The sequence below is a fragment of the Endocarpon pusillum genome (genome assembly GCF_000464535.1).
Source record: "Endocarpon pusillum Z07020 unplaced genomic scaffold scaffold2052, whole genome shotgun sequence".
Lineage (NCBI taxonomy): Eukaryota > Fungi > Ascomycota > Eurotiomycetes > Verrucariales > Verrucariaceae > Endocarpon > Endocarpon pusillum.
Window position 1 is genome coordinate 20,565 of NW_006916129.1, and position 21,572 is coordinate 42,136.

Below are 21,572 nucleotides of genomic sequence, written 5' to 3' on the forward strand. Positions count from 1 at the left end.
CATACTAACCACTTCAAACGTATCTAGATCTCGAAACCGGCGTGGTCCCCACCGCCGCAGACAGACTATTGCACTGTGACCACTTATGTTATTGCTAACTTGTTCATATGGCTGGCGGGCAGGGTTATTGTTCGCTGGCGGACGCGAAAGCTCGCCGAGTTTCAATTCATCTCTATCGTTGTAGGTCACACGCTATCCCTCTTGAGCCATTTCCATTCCTAGTGCGCCATTCTAGCCGCTGCCGTCATCAACCCAGAAGCTCTCCTGGAACACAGTCTCCAGCGATTACTAGCTCGCCTCCGCCCCCTGACACTGGCGGTCCTCAACCTGACGGGCGGAGCCTACCCGCCAAGAGCACGATGCCCTAGCCAACTGTACACGTCTGCCAGTATCTCGCCCTGATGCTGTCGGAGACCGGGCGGCAGCCGGAGTGCGAAAGAGGAGCGCACGTGGGCAGAAATCCTCTGGGTGGTTAGAGACCCTAGATGGAAAATTGTCGTCATCTGGTAAATGCCCCATCATGTTCATGTCGTATTCGGTGTGCTTGTTTCTGGCCGGATTGACAAGTTTGGTGTGTATGTCGTTGATCCGCGGTGGTGAGTGGAGCGCCGATGCTAATGTGAGTTTTTTACATTTTTGCCAGCGTTGCTAGATGGCATAAGGGTCCTCCCGCTCAGAATACGTCAATTAACAGTTTTTTTTTGGTAGGTTGCAGTAGTCTACTTGATCGTTGTGGCGGTTTCCGGGATAGTGTTTGTGTTCTGCTCGTTTTGTGTGTGTTATTTTGTCGATCCGGAGCACGATACGATCCCGCTGGCTGAGGTAGAAGTAGAGGACGCCGAGAACGCGATGGAAGCAGAGAGGTTGTAGTCGTCGAGTGCTCCTAAAATACGGTGCCACGGCTATAACACGGTTTCCAAACTTTGTATGCTCTAAGGCGGTCTTATTGGCGTTTCATTGGGGATTCCAGAAAAGGCTGGGATTTTTGTGCGCTGAGCCATTTCTTTCTCCCACATATCCGTTCTGCAGGATAGGGATGAGCTGTGAGTCGTGTTCTAGATATAATTTCGGCAAGGCTAACTGGTTTGGTAGCAGTACTTCTTTCGGCACTGGTGATGAAGATAGTACTTATTGACACAACATCTACAATACCCGTGAGGATGTGGTTAAAGGTCCAAAATATTCACTCACGCCCTTCAAAATGACTTTCAATTCACCAATCATCATACCAAGATCTGCGGCAAATGGTGTTGAACCCCTTGTCCATTGTCCAAGCACCACAAATTGATTGATTGATTACCTGGTAACTAGCTTCCTTTCGTACCGGTTCCCTGTATCTCAAAGAGACATGGTGTATTACGGTGCTCGGTACGGGAGAACTGTCTTGCAGCAAATGGAGTGCTATCGAGTAGGTTGCCATCCTTACTGGAGTCCATGATCGTACACTGGGGAGGTTTGCTCAAATCATCACGTCTTTAAGCCAGCCTATGCCGCGTGCGAATGCGCCACATGTTGCCCGTCGAAGTCTTCGAATACAACGATAAGTCACTGGAGGGTCATTACCAAGCTCTGGCAGACTGGATTGCTCGAGTGCTGGAGCACTGTGGGAACAGATTTTTGACCGGGTGACACGACAGGCTTCTTTGGAGAGAGGAGCATCCGATCCAGGAAAGACACCAGAGGAGAGCCTAGGATGTATCGATTTCACAACTTGCTAAACGAGTGGTCGAGCCCGTGATTATGCAGATCTGGACAGGGGCTGTCAACTTATGGCTGACCGTTCATAGCGCAGACCTCGGTTCTGGGGCACTGTTGTCGTTGGTTGTTTGTTCTTGCTGGTGGTATTTCTGGATGATCCTCCATCTGACTCCCTCATCCACTTTCTCAACCTTTCCCTCCCCTTCCAGTTTCTGCAAGATTTGCAGCATACCCCTACTGGCCGCCTCGTGTAAAGACTCCGGCACGTTTTTGTAGATCACCTTCACGACCTCCATGGGCGTCCATGCCTTACGCTCACTTCCAACTTTTCCATCCTGACCAGCCAAGACATCCGAAACCTCCTTCTCCCTCATCGCCCGATGGCGTATATACTCCTCGATCTTTGCCCTCGCATCGGGTATCACAGCCCCGTGTCCCGGAAACGCTAGTACCTTCCTCTTCTCCTGTTCGACCTGCCCATCACCCCCTTCACACCTGCTACCCCCTTCCTCCACTAGTATCTTCTCAACAGCGTTCTTCATCTTCTCCAGATTCCGCATATACAGGGCCAAATCCTCAAAAACAGTCGTCCCATGTCCCAACACCGCGTCCCCAGTGAAGATCGTGCCTACCTCAGCTGGATCGGTGGGTGATGAGACAATTAGGAGAGCGATATGGTCGGCCGTGTGCCCTGGTGTATAGAGGACTTGTAGCTTCAACATTTCATCGTCTGTGGCGGTTGAATCGCCGACTTCGAGGATCTGTCCGTCGTGGAGGGGATATATGAGACCGATGTCCTGATCGTCATTTGCAGAGCGAAGAAGTTGGGTTTCGATATCCAGACAGGGGTCTTTGCTTGAATATATCTCTGAGGGAGGAGCAGAGGAGAGAGGGTATTTATAGATCCTCAATTCTTCCCCTCTTTTCTTTTCCTTTCCGCTTTCAGCATTTCCAGCGGATGCGTGTTCTTCAGCACATAGCTGTCGCAGCTCGTTGACACCACCAACATGATCATAGTGCCAATGGGTCAATACACACTGCGTTATGTGTACCTGTTTTCCTATGCGAGCGGATTCTGATGCCAGAACCTGTGCGATAGAGCGGCGCCAGATGGGGCAAGCGGAACCCTGGCCTGTATCGATGAGAAGGAATTGCGGATCTCGTTGGAGGTTGGGTGGAGAGATGATGTAGGTGTTTGTCCCTGCCACGTACCAGTATGATTAGACGGAGGGTTTGTGTTAGTCGCACAGGGGTATGATGCCGCCATAACCTTTCCAGCTGCGGAGACGTTTGTTCTCCTCATTACAATCAAGGTGTAAAAGTTCGGAGGAAAGAGATTAAGGTAGATAGGTAGTCACCATCCCCATATAGAATAAACAGCACACACCTTGCAAAGTAGACACCCCGGGATTCCCACCGAGAACCCTCATTACAGAAGTGGAGACTCTTTCAATCTCCGGAAGATGGGGCAACTGAGTCGCCATATTCACTCTTCGAACCGACGATGCACCTTTGCGCTGCAATATCAAAACGCGAAGATGGAGCGGACGACAGGATAGGCTTTTGCCCATGCACCATCAAACAACCAAACAAGGTAAACCCAACGTACAGTAGAGAAGCCAGTGATATATGCAGTAAGTAGTAAGGTAAGGTCGAGACAGAAATCCTGCTATCTCGCACCGAGGACCGTGTTCTCAGCCACATGCCCTGTCAGCTCCGATCATATTGGTACCTTCAGCACCGGAACCATAAAACACCCTCTTACTTCTCCAACCGAAACATCCAGCTAGTACCGCAAATGCTCTTCCAGTGGTAAAATGGATTCAGATATTGTCAGACGATATCACATCACTCCACGCAGATTTGGGGGGGTGTTGAAGTTGGGAGTCAAACGGACCCGGACAGGCAGCCGTACCGAGGGGCTTCACACACTTACACAAGATCCCGTCCCGTTCTGAAGCGTCTGGGCGGCGCCTTCCTCTGGAGATTGAATAATCTTATGAGGAGATATGGCGTGATGAATTATTTATTTGACGGGCTTCATGTTGGGAAAGCCACTTTGATCTCCTCTTCCATTAATTAGGTGGTAATATTTTTCTGCTCACTCGAGTACTGATTCTGTATAGATTGACTATATACAAAACATACCATTATTGTCACTGTGGCCGAGTGGTTAAGGCGTGTGACTTGAACTATATCGATATCACATCTCTTAGGAGGCATAGGTTCAAATCCTGTCGGTGACGCTTACAAACTTCAATCGATCTTTTTTTTAATTTTTTTTGAGTGTTTTGGGTTCTCCTCCAAATATGGAGCCCAGTATATCTTCAGGACTGGACCGACTGGTGCAGGAGGAAGAGAGCGGAGCTGCATGAAAACCACGGAAATAGGTTGGATAGTCCAACAGGGCTGAGAGATGCAACTCATTATGGTGGTTAATACTTGATAGCTACACTGCGGAGCTTGTTACGATGATGACCTCAAGAAGCATCGCGCTGAAACGCACAAGTAGGATGTATACTTCGCTAAGAAGGTACCATTGTGGAGGTCATGCGCTAGCATTTCTCGGTATATACAGGAAGAACGTATAGGTCAGCCCCAGGGCATACTTTCATCAATGTGGCAAGCAAGGAACAACCAATTCATAGTCTCCTCCATGTGCAATCTCTTAGGAGATTACCGGCCATAGCGAATCGTAGCAGGAAAGCTCCTCAGAACAGCGTTTTCTCTCCTCGTAGCCCATCCCTTGGTAGCCAACACGATCATCTCATATGCCATAAGAAAGGCGGTGAAGCCCATGCAAACCGTGAAAATAAACATGGGCATCAGATTGTGATCTTCCATAATGTGAATCACATCCTTAGTGCTGGCCATGAATATCAGGCCACCGGAGATCAGACAGAACGCCGCCACGAGCTCGCTAGGTGGTCGCGATGGGAAGACTGATGTCGGAGGTGAGAGAAAGAATAAAATATAGGTAACTGCGCGAGCTAGCGCAAAACCGACGAGCAGTGTTCCCCACTGTTTGTGGACAGAGGTAGAGACTATGGAGTTTTGGTGATGGGAGGACATCATTACGCCGAGGAGAAGAATGATGAGAGCTGGAAGGGGATTCAGAGAGAATGAGTACATTTTAGGAGGGGTATGGATGAGCGACGATTCTTCTGGATGCATGTCTTCAGGATGCATGTCGTTGCGGGCGTGAAGCAACAGTATGGATGTACTGAGCCAGTCTCGGATGCGTCGCGATTCGATGAGCATACCGCACTGCAGGAAGTATTAGAAGCATGCAAGAGATGGAGCTTTCAAGACTGACCAGTCCACCACCGAAGAACATGATACTAATGGAGACATGTTCTAGATCTTGTGCCGTCCAGGCACCTCCCCATGCGGCCAAATGTTCTAGGAAAACATTCGTACACCCGTAGAGCCAGATGACAAAGGATTCGGTAAACTCGGCTGTCGGTAGGGAAGCTTTCCAGGAGCCGATCTCGGATTTGCTGGGTTTAATATTCCACGCCCAGCCAAGCTCGGCATAACAACCCATCCAACGTCCAAGGGTCAAAAGACCGTACCAGAAGAAAATGCCACCTTTGATGAAATGCGCAAGGCCGTTGAAGACGTTGTTTGCGCGCTGCAACGTGTCAGCTAGATGCAAAAATGGTCTAAATGAACTTCACCCACGAATATGCCAGCATAGGTAATGCCTCCAGTGACTAGGGCGATGAACCCAAGGAGCAGGATTATATGATCTATGCTATCGTAAACAGCTTCTAATAGCTTCAATGCTCGCTGTGAAAACGGGCCGGGTACTCGTTGCTTCCAAAATTTGTGCACAAAAGTGCCGGCGAGAAAGTGTCGACGCCATGGCAGCACTTGTTGGACATCTTCTTCGTCTCCAGCCTCAGGCTTTAAAAATCTCTCCCTTTCCTGCCCGCTCTCGGATGTATGATTTGGTGACAGGTCACGGCTGTGCTGCGAAGGTGTGGCACATTCCGTGCCCTGGCCACTGTCCCTCGACCACCTGGTGTTCTCGTATGCACTCGGATGTGGATCGTGAAATCGCTGATGCTGCGCCATAGCCTCCATCGATATTGGCAAGAATGCGACCCTTTCTGCAGACACGGCAGCATCTTCTTTCTTGCACCATCGCGAAAAGGCAAAGAGCAGGCTCATGGCTCCCTGCGCCGTCATAACCCATGTTGCGATCCATCCAATCTTGTGGTGGGCATTGTTCGCATAGAGGTCCGGAGTATTAACGTTGTAAACGATGCCGAAGAAGATACCGCAGCCGTTAAGAGCAAGGAAAATGAGTTGCGTTGATACCGCAAATCGTGATCGAGCGATGCTTAGCACAACGCCTGGGGTGGTTAGAACCTTGAGATATCAGCCTGACGGGTCAACCTACCTATTGGCAGCAGGAAGAACCAGGCCGCGACCATGAAGATAATGTGCGCCAGCATAGAGCCAGACTGAGCTTCCAAGCCCGAATAGCTTGGCGACTGCCACACGTTGTCTAGGTCTGTTGGTGGTGAGACTGTTCCGTTCGACATCGGTCGCGGATTGAGCCCCGTCTCGTCCTGCGAGCCATGGCCGTGTGCGGCAACAAGTGTGATGAGTTCAAGCAGCGAGGCTGCTAATAAGTGCTTGGTTGCTACCATATGGTACCGTCGAGAACTGGATGTATTGTACTAACTCGAACCTCGATCGCACGAGGAGCAGCTATGGCCACGCAGCCTAGGAAAGAGGTAATGAAACACAGACGGAGATTAGTGTTGGTGAAAAGAGAATTACCGCACAGCAAACAACAAGAAAAGTCTGAAACTATCAGGCGAAGGAGAATCAGGACTTGAGAACCTAAGCTTATGAACGAGCTTTCATAAAATTGCATCGGCGTTATCGGACCAGCTTCGGCTTCCTCGTGCTCGCCCCTTGTCGGCGGACCTCTTCGGGGTGTGGTAGCCTAGATACTGGTAGCACATCGAGAACGTAAAAGGCAGGGAGGGGCGGAAAGTCAGATGAAAAATCCGATTTGGGTTGGCAGCGTATGGGATTAGTGGTGTTGCAGCGGATTGCTCGGATGTAGCATTACAAACCCGTTCAACATGGCCTTCTGGACGGAGGTCGAATTTTCCATCTATCGCCAGTTACCATGATGCCAGTATCTGGCACAAGACATGGCAAATACATCGCCTGGCCTCTGCAGCAACCATCTCTTTTTTCTCCCTCTGTTTGGGATTGTGCAGGGGAAGCATGGAATGGAGAGCAGCAGATGGCAATCCCTTAGGGCGCATCCGGGAAGGCGCACCCTGATCGTCGTCTACCCGCAGCTTGACAGCACGTGCACCCAGGCTGTTCCGCCCCGGTTGGGTTTGACAGAAAGATCCCGGAGGAAATCTCGTGAGTCAGTGGCACAGGCAGACACGAGCTTAGAAATGCTCGATGTTGTTGGTGCATTTCAGTTAGTGGGATGGATGAGGTCGGCAGAAAGATTTAGATTTAGACTCTCGACAGTGGGTTGGAGGGGTCTGTGCACCAATTGAGTCATCCCTCGGGCTTCATCACACCCCAACTCCGAATCTGTATTGTCTAGACATTGCTGCCTCGATCGTAGATCGTATTTATGCATCGCATTAGCTGGGCGGTGAATTAGTTTATGCTCTAGATATCTTGCATGTGAACAAGCCATGCTTTACGGCCTAGAGTACGGGCAGGAGTTTCAAGGCCTCTCGATTTGTCAGCATCACAAGATCTTCCGCAGCTCAGGCTCCGGAACTCGTTTGTTCGAGTCTCTGAAGCTAAATTGGTCAGCCATAAGCTAGTTGACGGTCCTTTTGTCCAACATAAACCGTTGCTGAGTAATGTCCCTCAATGCTCCCACGATGGACAATACTCGATGGCAAGCCGCCATGTCCGATGCGATGTGATATCGACCGTTATTCCCGGTTTTAGGCATGTGCCACACTTGGTAGTTAGCAAGAGCGATCGTAGTTTGGCCGCAAGAGGTGAAACTTGCCCTGATCAGTCACTCGTAATCAAGTTCAACGTTCAACAGTGATAGAAGCCCTAAGGATTATGCCTAGACTTCAGCTTGAACCCACCCCACACAGGGCTCTCCGGCCCTAGGGAGTAGTTCCTCCGGGGTAGATGTCCAATGATACTTTACCTCGAAACATGAAGTCCAGGAGCTATTGAGGTTCATCTGGGACGCTAGCAAACGAAGAGACGCTCAGCCTCGGCCTGCTACTAGTAGGAAGATGCTTTGTCTCTGCACCAGTATGTCTACTTGTGACACGAGTCTGGAAGGCTTCATCTCGGTGCTTGATTAATCATCCTACCACTGGTGCCACTACTATTAGTACATACTCTTTGTTATGTTAAGTCTTCGATTGAGCCACCTGCCGAATCTAGCTAATGTACCGCCATGGCGCCAAACGTAACTCATCTCCTATCTCTTCTCACCGCCCGCGCCACAAATCCTCTTCAACGAATAGAATAATAAATAAGCCTCCTGTTCCAAGACCAAGTTCTCCGCTGCAACCGTGACCTTGGCGTCATTGAACATGTACCACTCCCTCCTCCCCGTCTCGGTACTAGGACTCTTGTTCTCTGCGGGAGGAGCCGCCCGACAAAAAGCAAAATAGTGGCCCTGTTCGATCGCCTTGCCCTCATGCACAATCACACTCTCCAACTCATAAAGAAAACCCCCATCATCTCCTCCTCCTCCTCCTCCGCCTTCAACCTCCCCCTTTCTACTACCCTCTTCCTTTCCATTCTTCCCATTACTCTTTCCCTTCCCTCTCCGCCCCCCACCTCTCGTCGTATAAGGTTTCATATCAATCTCAAGCGGGTACTGCACTCTCCCCTTGATCTTCTTCTGTACCACATTTCCACCACGAATTTCGTTCTGAAACCGATTTACCTGCATGCACAGTATGGCGGGAAGTTTTCGGATCCGGACCGTCTTGGTCATTTGGCCCTTCTTGTCGCACCCGCGGCATGAGTAGGTGTCGTCGCTGAGGTTTTCAAGGGTGGTCAGGTCTTCGAGACAGGCGGCCATGGTTGGGATGGGTGGTGGTGCGGGTGCTGGGTCGGAGGTGGAGCTGGAGGTCGAGGGGGTTGGTTCGGATTTCTTCCTGTTGCCGCTGGTGTTGCTGGAAGTGGTAGCGGCTAGTTGTTTTTGGAAGTTTAGAGCTAGGTACAGCATTTGCTCTTGGGTGCGGGAGACGAAGCCACATTTGTTGCAGGCGATTTCCTGACTCGTGCGGCCGTAGAAGGCTTTGTGGATGAAGCAGCGGCAGACTCCTTTACTGTCGTAGGCGGGCTTTTCACATTCGTGGAGCTTATCAATAATTTGCAAGTACCATTCGTGGGAGTCTTGTTGACGTTCGCCTTGCATTTCCTGTTTTACATTAGTGCTGTTAACAAACGGAAAGAAATTGCCTCACTGGTATGGCTAGCCAGGAGGCTTTGAGCAGTGATAGTGCGGCCATCGGTTGAGTATTCTCAGCAACTCGTGATTCCGAGAATATTTCCGTGAAACCACAGGCGACGCAAGGTACGTCTTCTTCATCGTCTTCATTCTTCGAGCATGTGTGGATTGGGTGTCCTTTGCCAAGGAAGAAACTGGAAAGCAGAGAGTTATGAACCATGGTCTGAATAACCGCGTTCATGTAACATGTGTGGCCGAGATTGAACAATCCACGAGCGCCTTCTCTCCCACAAGGGCGTTGCGCTGAATTCGCAGTGATGTATGAATCATCCCCATTAGCCTCGCTGGTCTTGCGCTTTTTGGGGGTGTCAGAAGAAGACGATGAAGCAGCGAGGCTGGGTCTTTTCGCCATTTTATCATAGGTCATATCTCTGCATAGAGCGCAATAGACTGCCGAGGATTCAGAAGAGAACGAAAAAGCATGCTGCGTCTTGGCATGGTGTATCTCAATTTGTTTTACACCGCCAGCTTCGGTGCATTGTACACAGTGATACCGCAGAGCCCGGCTTTGAGAATCATCGACCTTTTGAGCTCTTCTCCGAGCCTTGGCGAGGCCGTTGGCGAACTCTTTCTTTGCATCTTTTCCTGATTGAACGTGACTTGCAAGGTGACTGCATCCAGGCGTGGCGTCCAATGTTGTTGATACTGATGTAGCCGTGGTCGATGGCGGGCTCTCCGCGGATGAAGCTTGTGTACTTATATTAGACATATATGCCAGACTCGAAGTGCTAGCAGTAGACTCAACAGACGACGTGACTGAGGAGGCAGGAGTCTCTTGAAACAGCTTATCAAACCATGCAGATGCTTCAACGCCTCAGGCTAAAGGACGGAATTAAACTGGTGCGAATAGAAAGAGGCTGAAAGTCTGGAAATGTTTACTAAAAAGCCCTATGACTTCCCAGACCAGAAGTCTAAAAGTCTGCTGGCTAAATAAGGGTGCCCTGGAATGAATGTGCCAACAATACGGAGTAGTTAGGCTGAATAAGAAATTGTTCCGAAAGTTGAAGGGCTGGAGAAAGGGTCCCTGCACCTAAAATAGCGCCCGGAATAAGCTTAAAATCACGAGATCTTGCCGCCGAGCCGCATCAACCGCCCGTAACTATTTATGCCACCCAGCCATGGCTGGCTAAGGTGATGCAAATGGGGCTTTTGCCTCTGGGCTCGAAGAAAGCAATACCTGCAGCATTGTAATCTCAGATAGATTCTCAGTATCGCTGTGAAGCTCTATCCGTTCAGAGCTATCCACACTGACCAATTGAATTAGGTCATGCGCATGTATTGTCTCTCAAGATGGAGCCTTTGAGACCCCAAAAAGCCCGAAGGAAGGGCGTATACTTGATCAATAAATATTTGCTCGTCCTGGAACCGAGGATCTCTCCTATGGTTGGCCGATACATTCTCCCTAGCCTAGACTGGAGCGTCACAAACCTCGCCAATGTCATTTAAGGGCCTGTTTCCTTGAGCCCGTCTACTCATTTCGTTCTTCCCTAAGAAATAACCACAGCTTCTCTGTCCTGACACTGACATGCACTTCCCCATGTGTTCTGCCGTCTTTACAGCATTCTGAGGGCATCCATAGAGCACGAACTGCAGCTGATGCCAGAGAACATCTCCCTTACTTCTTCGCGTGCCACAACTTCCGGCTGCGAAGATCTATGGGGAGCAGCTTCTGTGATATTCGCAGCTTTCCGGACATTTTATCCCTGTGATCGTTTTCTCCTACCGTCCATCGGGGCTTTCGGTTTCGATTCCTCTGGCGTAGAAAAAGTCCTCATCTTACCCCCCTACCCCTAGGCCTAGCCAGCCCACTTCCCCTGACACCCCTCGTATAACCCCTCCCACCAACACCACCTCCTCCCAACCCTTTCGTCCCTGGTCCTGTTCCCCGTGTATTATTCGTGTTCGTCAGCCTCGGCGTAACTGGCGGTGGTGGTTCACGCTTCGGTGTCTGCGTCGTCGTTGTAGCCTTCGAAACAATACTCGTAGACCCCTGCTCCACAAACGAGGTATCCGTAGTCCTATACCCCACGCATTATCAGCAAGATCCCATCTACATCACTGTACAGAGCACGGAGAGCAGGCGGTCAACATACATAAATGTCATCTCCCCCTCCCTCTCGCCCGAATTATCCATCTTCCCGGCCTTCCACCTCTCAAAGCTCTCCTGCACCGGCGTCTCCGGGAAGTCCACACAGAAAGCCCGGACATTCAATCCGTAGAGGAACGCGGCAAAGCTCTCGCCGAACCGCGCGAGACTCTCGTGCATGAGTTGGAGGTGCATGAAGTTGGCCTCGAGGTCGGCCATGCTGTCGGCCAGCTCGGCGAATTGGGGTTCGAGTGTGTCGAGAGCGGTGGATGAGGAGCTGGTGGACGAATTGTGAGGGTGCGCAGGGTTTTGCGTGGTAGAGGAGCGAGAGGGTGGGCGGAGGGGTGTTGTGGGGCGGGAGTGGGAGACGGAGCGGGCGCGGGATTGGCTGGAGGTGGCTTCCATGGTGGTTGGGCGACAGTGTGTGGTAGACGCGAACGGCACAGAGGATGAGTGAAGAGGTGATTGTGGTTGCCTACGGGCTATTGTGGTGATGGAAGTTATGTTTATTATGTGACGTAGTTCTGGACCGCGTCCATCCATACTTACTTACCACGGAAACTTTGGTGCAGAAGTTCCACTCCAAGTCCCCAAAGGCCCCAAGTTTCAAGCCTGATTGACGTCTGCCATTGATGCTACTACACTTACCGGCTCGAGTCACAGCTTCATTGTTGTTTGGTTATGTGGCATTGACTGCTCGATATGATCCTTTGGCAATCCAAAGTCACAAATCTAAGGTGGAGAAGGCGAGTTTGGAAGATGGTCACATGTTATCGAGTCAAAAGTAGCAAACTGGGTACACTAAGAGTGTATTTTCTATCTAGGTAAAGACTGTTGGTGTGGGGCGCTCGGTAGAAGGCCGTGAAAGAGTTTTGGCCAACAAGGAGTGTAGAAGAAACCATCAAACTTGATAAGCCGGAAATGACTTCCATTGGGCTGGCAGCAGCAACCTCCGTGTGTTCTTGGTCGAATCGTCTCGTTTCTTTGGCCACATCTGCTTCCATTCATGGTGAATAGGTCTAGACGCGCTGCCAAAGCCCAACCAGCCGACTGAACTTATCCCTGGACCGGAAGTCAGAGCGTGCACTCGTGAGAAGAAAGCGAGTGCGTCCCGAATTGGGGCATGCATGGCTTAAGAGCCGAGAGCCGAGCTGCCATTAGATATACCAAAGTCCTCCACGCATGGCACGCCCGACAGCCTTGCCAGGCCGGAAATGGCTGTCCGGACTAGCCATATGGCTCATTCCAATACCCGTACCTTACGGAGACGTCGAGCGAAGACACGATAGCAAATGGTGCTGAATGAGCCATGCGTGGAGGAGGGAAGAATCGCTAATGGTAGGGCTCTAGAAGTCACCCAGTTATTTGTATGTATAGTTTCGTTCAATGGAGGGAAGGATAAGCTTGACGTTACCGAGATAAGCATTGGATGGACAAGGTCTAGGCGCGTTGCCACTTCCATCAGAGCCTCAGAGCCTCCATCGAGTTCGACTGCCCCCAGGATAGCCTCCACAGTGCTGGCCATTGTTTTACCCGACACGGCGCCGGTTCCGCCATTGAGCAGTACGCAGGCATTCAGGCCATGTTCAAATCCAACCCGTGTTAGATGGGAATTCTGGGCCACGTTTCTAATCGTCGTCCAATCGCCTGTGTCAAAATATTAGACTGGCGAGCACAGTGCTGACAGACTCACCTTTGCTAAGGTTCAATTCGAACCAGCGACTGCATAGCATTTTGGTGAGGGCCGTCTCACCAAAGACGGCAAGACGTGTGTTCTTTGGAACAGCACCAACACCCGAGGTTTGGATTGCCTGCCACAGCAGATGCTTGTCATTGAAGGTGTAGCCAATGATGGCCTCACCGGTCTGTATCTTGGCTTGAGCGGCGTCCATGATAGATGCTTTGCGAATCTGTTGCGTGCTACTTGTAAGAAAAAGAGGGAAATTGGTGGTACTGGATAGAGGGAGGCTCCACGAACTGGGCGAATCTCAGCTCTTATCTACAGATCAGGCTGGGGTTAACTAGCCCCAGAGAGGTTGAAAGCCAAGAAGTAACCGGTAGTACAAAGAGAGGCAGCATACTACTAGGCATGTAGAGAAAACTGTTCATTAGCGATTGGTCTTGGGTGCCCGACCAGCCTCTCATGCACTGCAAACTCGGCCTGCGACCGCTGCGGGATCCCCAGCCACTCGGCAAGAGAAGGGGGCAACTGGAGTTCTATGATTAAATGTTGTTACTATTGTGGCAAGTATTCTGTCAAATTTATGAGATAGTACAGCTTTTTTTACTATATTTCTCTTGTTGAACGAGAATAAATCTGGCAGAGGACGTAGCCCTGCTACTTAATAGCAGAGAATATGATTGGGCCCAGGCGTCTTGGCTGCGTATTTCTATGCCTGGCAGTCATGTAATCCTGCAGCCACCTCCAAGCCTAAGAGTAGGCTGATGGCTCTGCTGGCATGATCCGAGGAGGCTCTCCCTCTGCGGGGTGTTATGTATGGCCTTCAGAGCGGCGGGAAGGGTCGTGGTTGCCCCATCCCATCTCACCCCTAGGAGATCATCAATGGATAGAGTCGACACGCACTCTGGCGCCCGTCAAAGTCTCGTTAATCCTTCTCTCAGCTGCGATGTCAGATCCATCGTGCACTCGATATTTCATTCAACTCAAGGGACGTGACTCTCTCCATGAAGCGTTATAGCATTGCGCAGGACCATGGGACGGGAAATGTGACGGCGACATTTACCGGAGAGATCGTGTTGAACGTGGCTATGTGGAATGAAAATGGAGATAGCCAGTTGTAGAATCTAAATAAGGGGCGCAGCGAGTGCATATATAAGTACAAATTGCTGTGTGGTACATCGAAATGGGCTGCGAAATTGCAGTAGAAATTGACCATTCAAAAGCACGCAAAACGCAGGGTTTACGCGTAGAATTCGCGTTTGACAGATCGATATAGATCGATCTTCCACTGTATTCTATTCTCACTTCTTCATCTCAATGGCTTGCGGTCTGCTGGACGTGGTATTGAAGTCAATCGTCCGATCCGTGGTTCTGCGGATTCAAGGCTGTGACAAGCAGGGGCAAAAGCGCCGGAGCCCAAGGCCTTGAGAGAGAAAATCGTGTGAGTGATCCCCCTCTCCTCGCCCTTAGAGACTGTGGCACTTTCTGAGGTTCAGCTTTGGGCTCAAAGCAGATTCGATAGCGCTGCCACTTGGTGAGCCATCAGGCTTGCAGTATTGGTCACTTCTAGTATATGTCTTGGATGGCAGACGGAATGAGAATTAGCCACGTCGTTGACTTGCTTGAATCGTCTCTCAAGTTTCCACTCAGTTTGTGTTGTCGTACTGGGAGGACAACTTTTGCTTGGTTATGGCTCCTCCGGCTTCTCTCCCTTGCTGACCAAATTGCGCTCCAATTCCATGTCTTGGCCGAGCGAAGTCTCTTGCGCTGCCCAAAGATCAGTATACATACCTCCCCTGTTCAAAAGTTCATGATGAGTGCCACTTTCTGCGACCTGACCATTTTTCAAAACGAAGATGATGTCGCTGTCAAATATAGTTCGCAATCTGTGAGCAACGAAGACGCTAGTCCGAGCTTTCTCCTTCAGTATGCTGTTGATATTCTGTAACAGCATCTGCTCGGTATAAGTGTCCAGTGCAGAGGTTGCCTCGTCGAAGAACAATAAAGGTGGGTCTTTCAGTATGAGTCGAGATACTGCAAGTCGCTGCTTCTCACCACCCGAAATCATCATACCGCGTTCGCCTACCATGGTATTGTAGCCGGCCGGTAGTCGCTCAACCAGGTCGTGGATCTTTGCTCTCTGCGCTGCCTTCCTAACCTCATCCCGGGTTGCATCGATTCTGCCATACCTGATATTATGTTCAATCGTGTTGTTGAACAGCGGGGTATCTTGAGGGACCACGCCGATCGCCTGACGCAAGCTATCAAGAGTCACCTCCCTAATGTCTTGACCATCAATGAGCACCTTGCCTGACTGGACATCGTAGAATCGAAAAAGTAGTCTCAGTATAGTCGATTTCCCACATCCACTAGGACCAACGATTGCTACCTTCTTACCCGGAGGTATGGTCAGAGTCAACTTCTTCAGGATCGGCCGCTCGGGGTGGTAGCCAAAAGTCACGTCTTGAAATTGGATCTCTCCACCTCGAGTCAATGCCAATGGTTTAGGCTTTGGTGGATCCTTTATTGTCACGTTGACTTTCTGCAGATTGAACAATGTTTCCATGTCAAGAAGAGACTGCCTTAATTCACGATAAACGGAGCCAAGGAAGTTGAGCGGTACCGAAAGCTGAAAGACAAGTTGATTTACCATCACCAGATCTCCGACAGTCAGATGGCCAGACGCGACGCCGTTGGCAGCCAGATACATCATGGATGCTAAGGCACTTGAGAAGATCACACCTTGTCCAGTGTTGAGGAATGATAAAGAAGTTGTGACCTTGATCGACGCAGCCTCGTATGCCTTAAGAGCTTTGTCGTATCTCGCAACTTCAAACTTCTCATTGTTAAAGTACTTCACGGCCTCGTAGTTGATCAAGGTGTCAACTGCCACGGTTGCGCCTTGATTATCTGCGGCATTGGCTTGCTTTCGAAACTTGGTTCTCCACGAAGTCGTAGTAATGGTGAAAGCCGTGTAAGCAACCATCGTCGCAGCGGTGATAGCAGCAAATTGTGGCCCGTATTGGTAGGTTAATATGCCGCACACCATAGATATCTCCAGAAATGTAGGGAAAATATGGAACAGCATCGAGGTGAGAATAAAGCTGATGCCTTTTGTTCCTCGATCTAGAGCCCTGGTCAATCCGCCAGTCTGCCGTGTGAGATGGAAATTGAGGTCTAGCCTTAAAAGATGCTGAAAAACACTGCATGCAACATTTCGGATAGCTTTTTGTGCAACGCTAGCAAAGACAGCGTTTCTCAGCTCCTGAAAGAGAGCGGCACCGATTCGGGTGACTCCGTATGCGACAATCATAGATCCTGCAACGGTCCATGCAGTACCTCCGACGGCCATAAAATCAACATTCATGGAGTCGACAATGCTCTTGAAATAGAATGGGACTTGAACATTCAAGATTTTGGCCCCAATTAAGAAGCTTAGAGCAGTACCGACGCGAAGTTTAGTGCCCAGCTCTCCTTTGGGCCATAGATACTTGGCCATCTCTTTCAAGATAGCCAGATCGACTTTTCTTTGCTCCTTATTCGAGAGAGCCTGCTCTGCTAAGAGAATATCCTTCTTCTCATCAGCAGTCAACTCGGATGCTGGTTTTGACTTCTCGAACGATTCGGTTTTGATACTCTCAGAAGCCTCAGCGTTCGTTAGACTTGCCTGATCGACGGTCGGAGAATGCTCGACCCGAGGTCGTTCATTCTGTCGACTCAATCTTCTGATGGATCTGAAAGCTCTCCTTTGCGCATACCACGAAGCGCTAAGACGTGGCATCCTGCTCAACGCCGCTGGCGCCAGTGACCTGAGATGAGATTCTCCAAACCGACAAAACATGGCAGAACTTGTATGAAGCATCTTGGCATTTGAAGAGCATTCCGGGCAGTGTAGGACAATGGGTTCAAGAAGGGCCAACACAAACTCATCAGAAGGTTGAAAAGGTTAAGAACATTGATACCCTCATTTTGTCCAAGAGGAAGTGTAAGACATCCAACCCCTGGGGCGATGTGAAAGGCGTTCAGTGAGTGACAGATTCCAGCCAAAATCGCGGGCAGCTCCGGGCCTAACTCATGCCGCCAACCTAAACCCATGTCACTGAATGCGTCTCCTTCCTTGTTGAGAATAGCATTCCCGCGATTTAGTGTCGTATTTCTTGGCAGAACGAACATCAACTTCAAAGTTTGCGGAATTCATCAAGCGATGGCCATTCCAGTCAGTGAGGGTTACATCAATTAAGTGTGGTTCAAAACCCATCGGCGCTGTCCTTTTGGCGGAGTGGTTGATGTGTCCCTTTCCTATTCCGCCGGCTTATGGGATAAGGCTCGAACAATGTAGTGCGCAATGCATATCTCATCCTCGAGTCACACAGCTATCGCTAGCGACGGCTTCCTCACCTGAACCAAAATTATGTTGTTGTGCAACCGATGAAACTCTAAATGAGATTTTTGTCACGAAAGCGCATCGTCCCCCTATGTGAGAGATGCCGACCTTTCGATCCCTCCTACTCAGCTCTCAGATAGTCTTTCTCTTGCACAGCATTGTCACAACATCCAAGACTCATCAAACTCATCCATGATGGCTTTACCGCTACTTTTCGCCTTTCTTTTCAGTGAAGCTTCCGCTCGAACCGTTCCTGACCAGGCGCTGGTGGTCAATTGGAACAGCTTCAATGCCTTAGAGACTGTACAACCTCCGTCTGTTACCAATGTAAGTCAGCAGATATAGCCATCCACTTGGATTTGTTACTAAGCCCTCTCTAGGTTTTTCTCCCTCCAGGCTTTACGGAAGAACAAGCCCTTGCAAAACCATTTCATATTTACGACGATGACTTCTATGATGTTATTGGTCCTAACCCCACCCTCACCGTTGTTGCCAGTACTGGCGTCGATCCTATCTTTCATGAGGCTGCCGTTTGGTAAGTTTCTTCCACAGTCTTTACCTGATGTATATGGGGCTAAGGGGCTTACAGGTATCCGCCAGCCAATGAAGTCTTCTTCGTGCAAAATGCCGGCGCTAAAGCCGCGGGAACAGGCCTGAATAAATCGAACATAATTCAGAAGATTTCCCTAAATCAAGTTGCAGCACTCTCAGCTGAGCGCAACGCGAGCGGACTTGTGGATGTGATAACTGTTAATGCTAACCCACCGATAGTCAATTCAAACGGTGAGGCTTAAGGGCTGCACTGCGATCAGTAAGTACGGCACTAAATCAATTGCAGGAGCAACGAACTACAGAGGCGAAATCGTCTTCACCAGTGAAGGTCAAGGCAACAGCACCGCTCCTGGTCTATGGGTAATGAATCCACAAGAGCCTTATAATACCACGGGTGAGTAGGTGGAATGCGTTTTCGTTTATGTCTTACTAAACCTTATTAAGTACTTGTTAACAACTACTTTGGCCGGCAATTCAACTCTCCTAATGACGTAGCCGTTAATCCACGTAACGGCGATGTTTACTTTACAGACTCTCTCTACGCGTATCTTCAGGACTTCCGTCCTCCGCCTGGCTTGCCAACTCAGGTATATCGATTCAATCCCAGTACAGGTGCAGTGACTGCGGTGGCGGACGGTTTTGAGCTACCAAATGGTACTTCCAGCGCCTGACCTTTGTCATATGACTAACCAACTAACACATACTTCAATAGGCATCACATTCTCCCCGGATGGTTCTTACGCTTATGTCACCGACACAGGTGCTCAATTGGCTTTCTACGGCTATAATCTCTCCGCCCCTGCTTCTATGTATAACTCCATGTTCTATTTTCGAGCATACTACACTTCTGACACTTTTCTAGCTATCGCTACACAGTCGAAGTGGATGGCACCTGGTCAAATCGCAAATTATTCTCGTACACCTCCCCCGGTATCCCCGACGGTGTCCACTGTGATACTAAGGGCAATGTCTACTCTGCCGTCGGCGACGGCGTGCAGGTCTGGAACCCTTCCGGCACCCTGCTTGGTAAGATATTCCTCGGAAGCGTTGCCGCGAACTTCAGGTTTGCGGGCAAGGGAAGGATGGTGATTCTTGCGCAGACGCAATTATACTATGCGACCTTGGCGGCCGAAGGGGCGGATCCGGTGAATGAATTTTGAAATTTGCGGTGGAAAAACTACCCAAATCGAATTGAGGATTAGTACGAGGCAGATGGACTCCATCCGCTGAGGAGCCTTGGTAACCCAGAGGAAGCTTGATCGAAAGATTACGCCAGCAGAGAAGAGTCCTCCATGCGAAGGGAAAAGAAGTAGGAAGTCGTAGATACAATCGTCTCAAACGGTTTCTTTCCAACAATTACTGGACTAGAACCTTCGATCTCGGTTCGTGATTCTGAGACACCGGTCGCAAATATCTTCCTTTAATGAGCTCCATTGTAACACTTTGTACATAAGCACTATGTGGAACCCTAGAGTCATTAGAGAGATAAAAGAAATGAGATTTAGAGCCTTTGACCTCAAATTCATCCCATCATGAGTTATACCTTGCTAAATAAAGGGTTTTGTCATTTGAAAAAATAATCAAAATAAGTATTGTGATCTTGCTGCACGCTTATCCTACATACGTAGTAGTACTACCATAGCAAAGTCTTTGATGACAAAAAAGGGCGCTGAGTACACCAAAATAGGCATAGTGCTATTTATTCGCTGACACAAGAGTGTGATTCCACTTGAGCAGATGCAAAATCCACGTCTGGCTCTGGTGTTGGATTTCCTTTCGTGCTTGAACATCTGAAGTGAGTAGATCTTATACGGTATAATCTATATGACCAAGTAAACAAGAAGAAAAAGGTGTTGTTCACGTCTCCCCAACTTCAGTCACGCCAGCATGCAACGCATCTTTCTCAACCTGACCCCACGGCTCTCTCTTCATCTCTCTCGTTTGTTCGAGAAACACGCTGGCATACCTGAGATACGCGGCAAAAGTGCCCTCTGCATGATCTGCATCTTCATTCCCAGGTTTCTCCCATAGGTTACCTAGAAAGACCGCGTTACCCTTGATACCATGTGAAACCTTCATCTGGCACGAATCTTTGACCAAGGCTTCCGCAAACATCTCCGCGTTTAGATAGAGATCATCTTGCAAGCTGCCCTTGTTGGCGTTTGATCTTCTTGCTGACAGATATTCAAATTGCTTATTGCCATCCCGGCCTGTAAGCTGCTGTGCGAGCAAACATTCTTGCATGGCGTCAAAAAATAGTCCTCGTGAATTCAAATACTTGCATCAACTGAAGCCGTCTGATGGATCTTCGAGGTGACTCAGCCGAGTGAAGCAGTAGAACCGAAGACCGTAGTCTGCAAGGGTCTTGGAGAAGAGAAGCTCCTGCTCGTCGGGCTCAGAGCGCGTAGCGCTGAGTTCGGGACGCTTGGCGTTAGCTTCCTGGGATGAGGGTTGAGGGTCCAGGTTCTCTGCGCTTGGTTTACCGGCTCGAATCCCGAGCTTTTTTGTTGACCCTGGGAGAGGCAAGTGCTTGAGAAGTGGGTGACTATGCATACTTGTCTGCTCGGTAACGCCTTTCCAGACCTTGAGATAGATGTCCATCCAGCGTTTGATGAACTCATTTCCCTTCCTCGCGGCGACGAAGCTGTTGAAAAGGGTCTTTCTATCGCCTATTATGTTGAGTGTGAAGCCGGCCAGTTCATACGGGTTTTGAGGGTCCTCCAATGCATGCCAGCATATATCGTCAAGATCTCGGAAGAGCAATGTGCCAACATCCATCCAAAAACCGCCATGCAGATAAACAAGCGGCAGACGGACAAGATCTGCGCTGTGTGGGCCGGTATGAGGTCCCGTCACGGCATTGTTGTTAAACGCGTCAGGCAGGAAAGCTGGACTAAAGAAGTTATAGACATTCAGTGACGAATTAGGAACCTTGTCGAGGACACGGATCGTCCATGAAGGCAGCCGGCGGGCCCAGTTGATCACGGTTCGTTGTACCCAAGGAGGCGCCTGAAGGAGTCCAGAATGCCAGTACGCCCATACATACTTTTCGCTAGTTACAGGGTGGTGTTGAAGAAGAGCAGAAACAATTTCTTTGTCAGATCTGGTGTCGAGCCGTGACTGTGGGATTAGTTTGAGTCCAGGTTGCACCGGCCAGGAGCGAGGTACGGAAGCACCGCCTGCAGCCTATTCACGTTGCGTTAAAACATGGGAGCCGCCAAAAGAGAATAGTAGCAGGATCACCTTTGCCTGAGAAGACTGTGTAGCTGCAGAATCAGACTCACTCAATGGCTTGGAGGGCATGTTGTAATACCTTGATTTCCTGTGCAGTTGAGGATTTGATTACGGGTTGCGCATGCTTCCTTAAAACACTTCATCAAGGCGGTGGAAATCCCTCACACCGCCATGGCTGCAAGCTGGACGGCCTGCTCTCGATGAGATGAGAGCAGGAGGTTTGGATGCATGTAGGCTCTTTTTTAATGGTGCCACACGAACCTCGAATTCGTCAATCACACGCTGGCATATCCACAACTTGGTGCTAACTCGTTTCCTGAATTGGTAATATCGAGCGTCCCTCCGGGTGCAGAGATGTGTAACTAGGCGACCGGGGCTTTTGCAGCTCATAAACAGGGTATGGGAGGTAAAGCATGACGCTGGTATTGCAGGAGAGGGTGTCCTC

General features: G+C 49.8%; 8 protein-coding genes across 8 annotated transcripts; 1 reads left to right on the forward strand and 7 right to left on the reverse strand.

The window, feature by feature from the left end:
• Positions 1-1,781: 1,781 nt before the first annotated feature.
• On the reverse strand, positions 1,782-3,182 carry EPUS_05017 (uncharacterized protein; the record flags this gene model as incomplete). The annotated part of the gene is made up of 2 exons (XM_007803181.1): positions 1,782-2,899; positions 3,086-3,182. The coding sequence occupies 2 exons, from the start codon at positions 3,180-3,182 to the stop codon at positions 1,782-1,784; spliced, it is 1,215 nt and encodes a 404-aa protein (XP_007801372.1).
• Positions 3,183-4,374: 1,192 nt separating this feature from the next.
• Positions 4,375-6,359, reverse strand: EPUS_05018 (uncharacterized protein; the record flags this gene model as incomplete). Its single annotated transcript, XM_007803182.1, has 4 exons — positions 4,375-4,965; positions 5,015-5,332; positions 5,383-6,059; positions 6,107-6,359. 4 exons carry the CDS (start codon positions 6,357-6,359, stop codon positions 4,375-4,377), a joined length of 1,839 nt encoding a protein of 612 aa, XP_007801373.1.
• Positions 6,360-8,146: 1,787 nt separating this feature from the next.
• On the reverse strand, positions 8,147-9,899 carry EPUS_05019 (uncharacterized protein; the record flags this gene model as incomplete). Its single annotated transcript, XM_007803183.1, has 2 exons — positions 8,147-9,100; positions 9,147-9,899. The coding sequence occupies 2 exons, from the start codon at positions 9,897-9,899 to the stop codon at positions 8,147-8,149; spliced, it is 1,707 nt and encodes a 568-aa protein (XP_007801374.1).
• A 1,062-nt stretch (positions 9,900-10,961) lies between these two features.
• Positions 10,962-11,681, reverse strand: EPUS_05020 (uncharacterized protein; the record flags this gene model as incomplete). The annotated part of the gene is made up of 2 exons (XM_007803184.1): positions 10,962-11,208; positions 11,284-11,681. 2 exons carry the CDS (start codon positions 11,679-11,681, stop codon positions 10,962-10,964), a joined length of 645 nt encoding a protein of 214 aa, XP_007801375.1.
• Positions 11,682-12,516: 835 nt separating this feature from the next.
• On the reverse strand, positions 12,517-13,168 carry EPUS_05021 (uncharacterized protein; the record flags this gene model as incomplete). Its single annotated transcript, XM_007803185.1, has 2 exons — positions 12,517-12,923; positions 12,970-13,168. 2 exons carry the CDS (start codon positions 13,166-13,168, stop codon positions 12,517-12,519), a joined length of 606 nt encoding a protein of 201 aa, XP_007801376.1.
• A 1,476-nt stretch (positions 13,169-14,644) lies between these two features.
• Positions 14,645-16,738, reverse strand: EPUS_05022 (Iron-sulfur clusters transporter atm1; the record flags this gene model as incomplete). Its single annotated transcript, XM_007803186.1, has 1 exon — positions 14,645-16,738. The coding sequence occupies one exon, from the start codon at positions 16,736-16,738 to the stop codon at positions 14,645-14,647; it is 2,094 nt and encodes a 697-aa protein (XP_007801377.1).
• Positions 16,739-17,536: 798 nt separating this feature from the next.
• On the forward strand, positions 17,537-19,053 carry EPUS_05023 (uncharacterized protein; the record flags this gene model as incomplete). The annotated part of the gene is made up of 7 exons (XM_007803187.1): positions 17,537-17,668; positions 17,722-17,876; positions 17,931-18,124; positions 18,180-18,287; positions 18,338-18,547; positions 18,606-18,702; positions 18,756-19,053. The coding sequence occupies 7 exons, from the start codon at positions 17,537-17,539 to the stop codon at positions 19,051-19,053; spliced, it is 1,194 nt and encodes a 397-aa protein (XP_007801378.1).
• Positions 19,054-19,750: 697 nt separating this feature from the next.
• EPUS_05024 (uncharacterized protein) lies at positions 19,751-21,196 on the reverse strand (the record flags this gene model as incomplete). Its single annotated transcript, XM_007803188.1, has 3 exons — positions 19,751-20,130; positions 20,182-21,079; positions 21,137-21,196. 3 exons carry the CDS (start codon positions 21,194-21,196, stop codon positions 19,751-19,753), a joined length of 1,338 nt encoding a protein of 445 aa, XP_007801379.1.
• Positions 21,197-21,572: the final 376 nt, after the last annotated feature.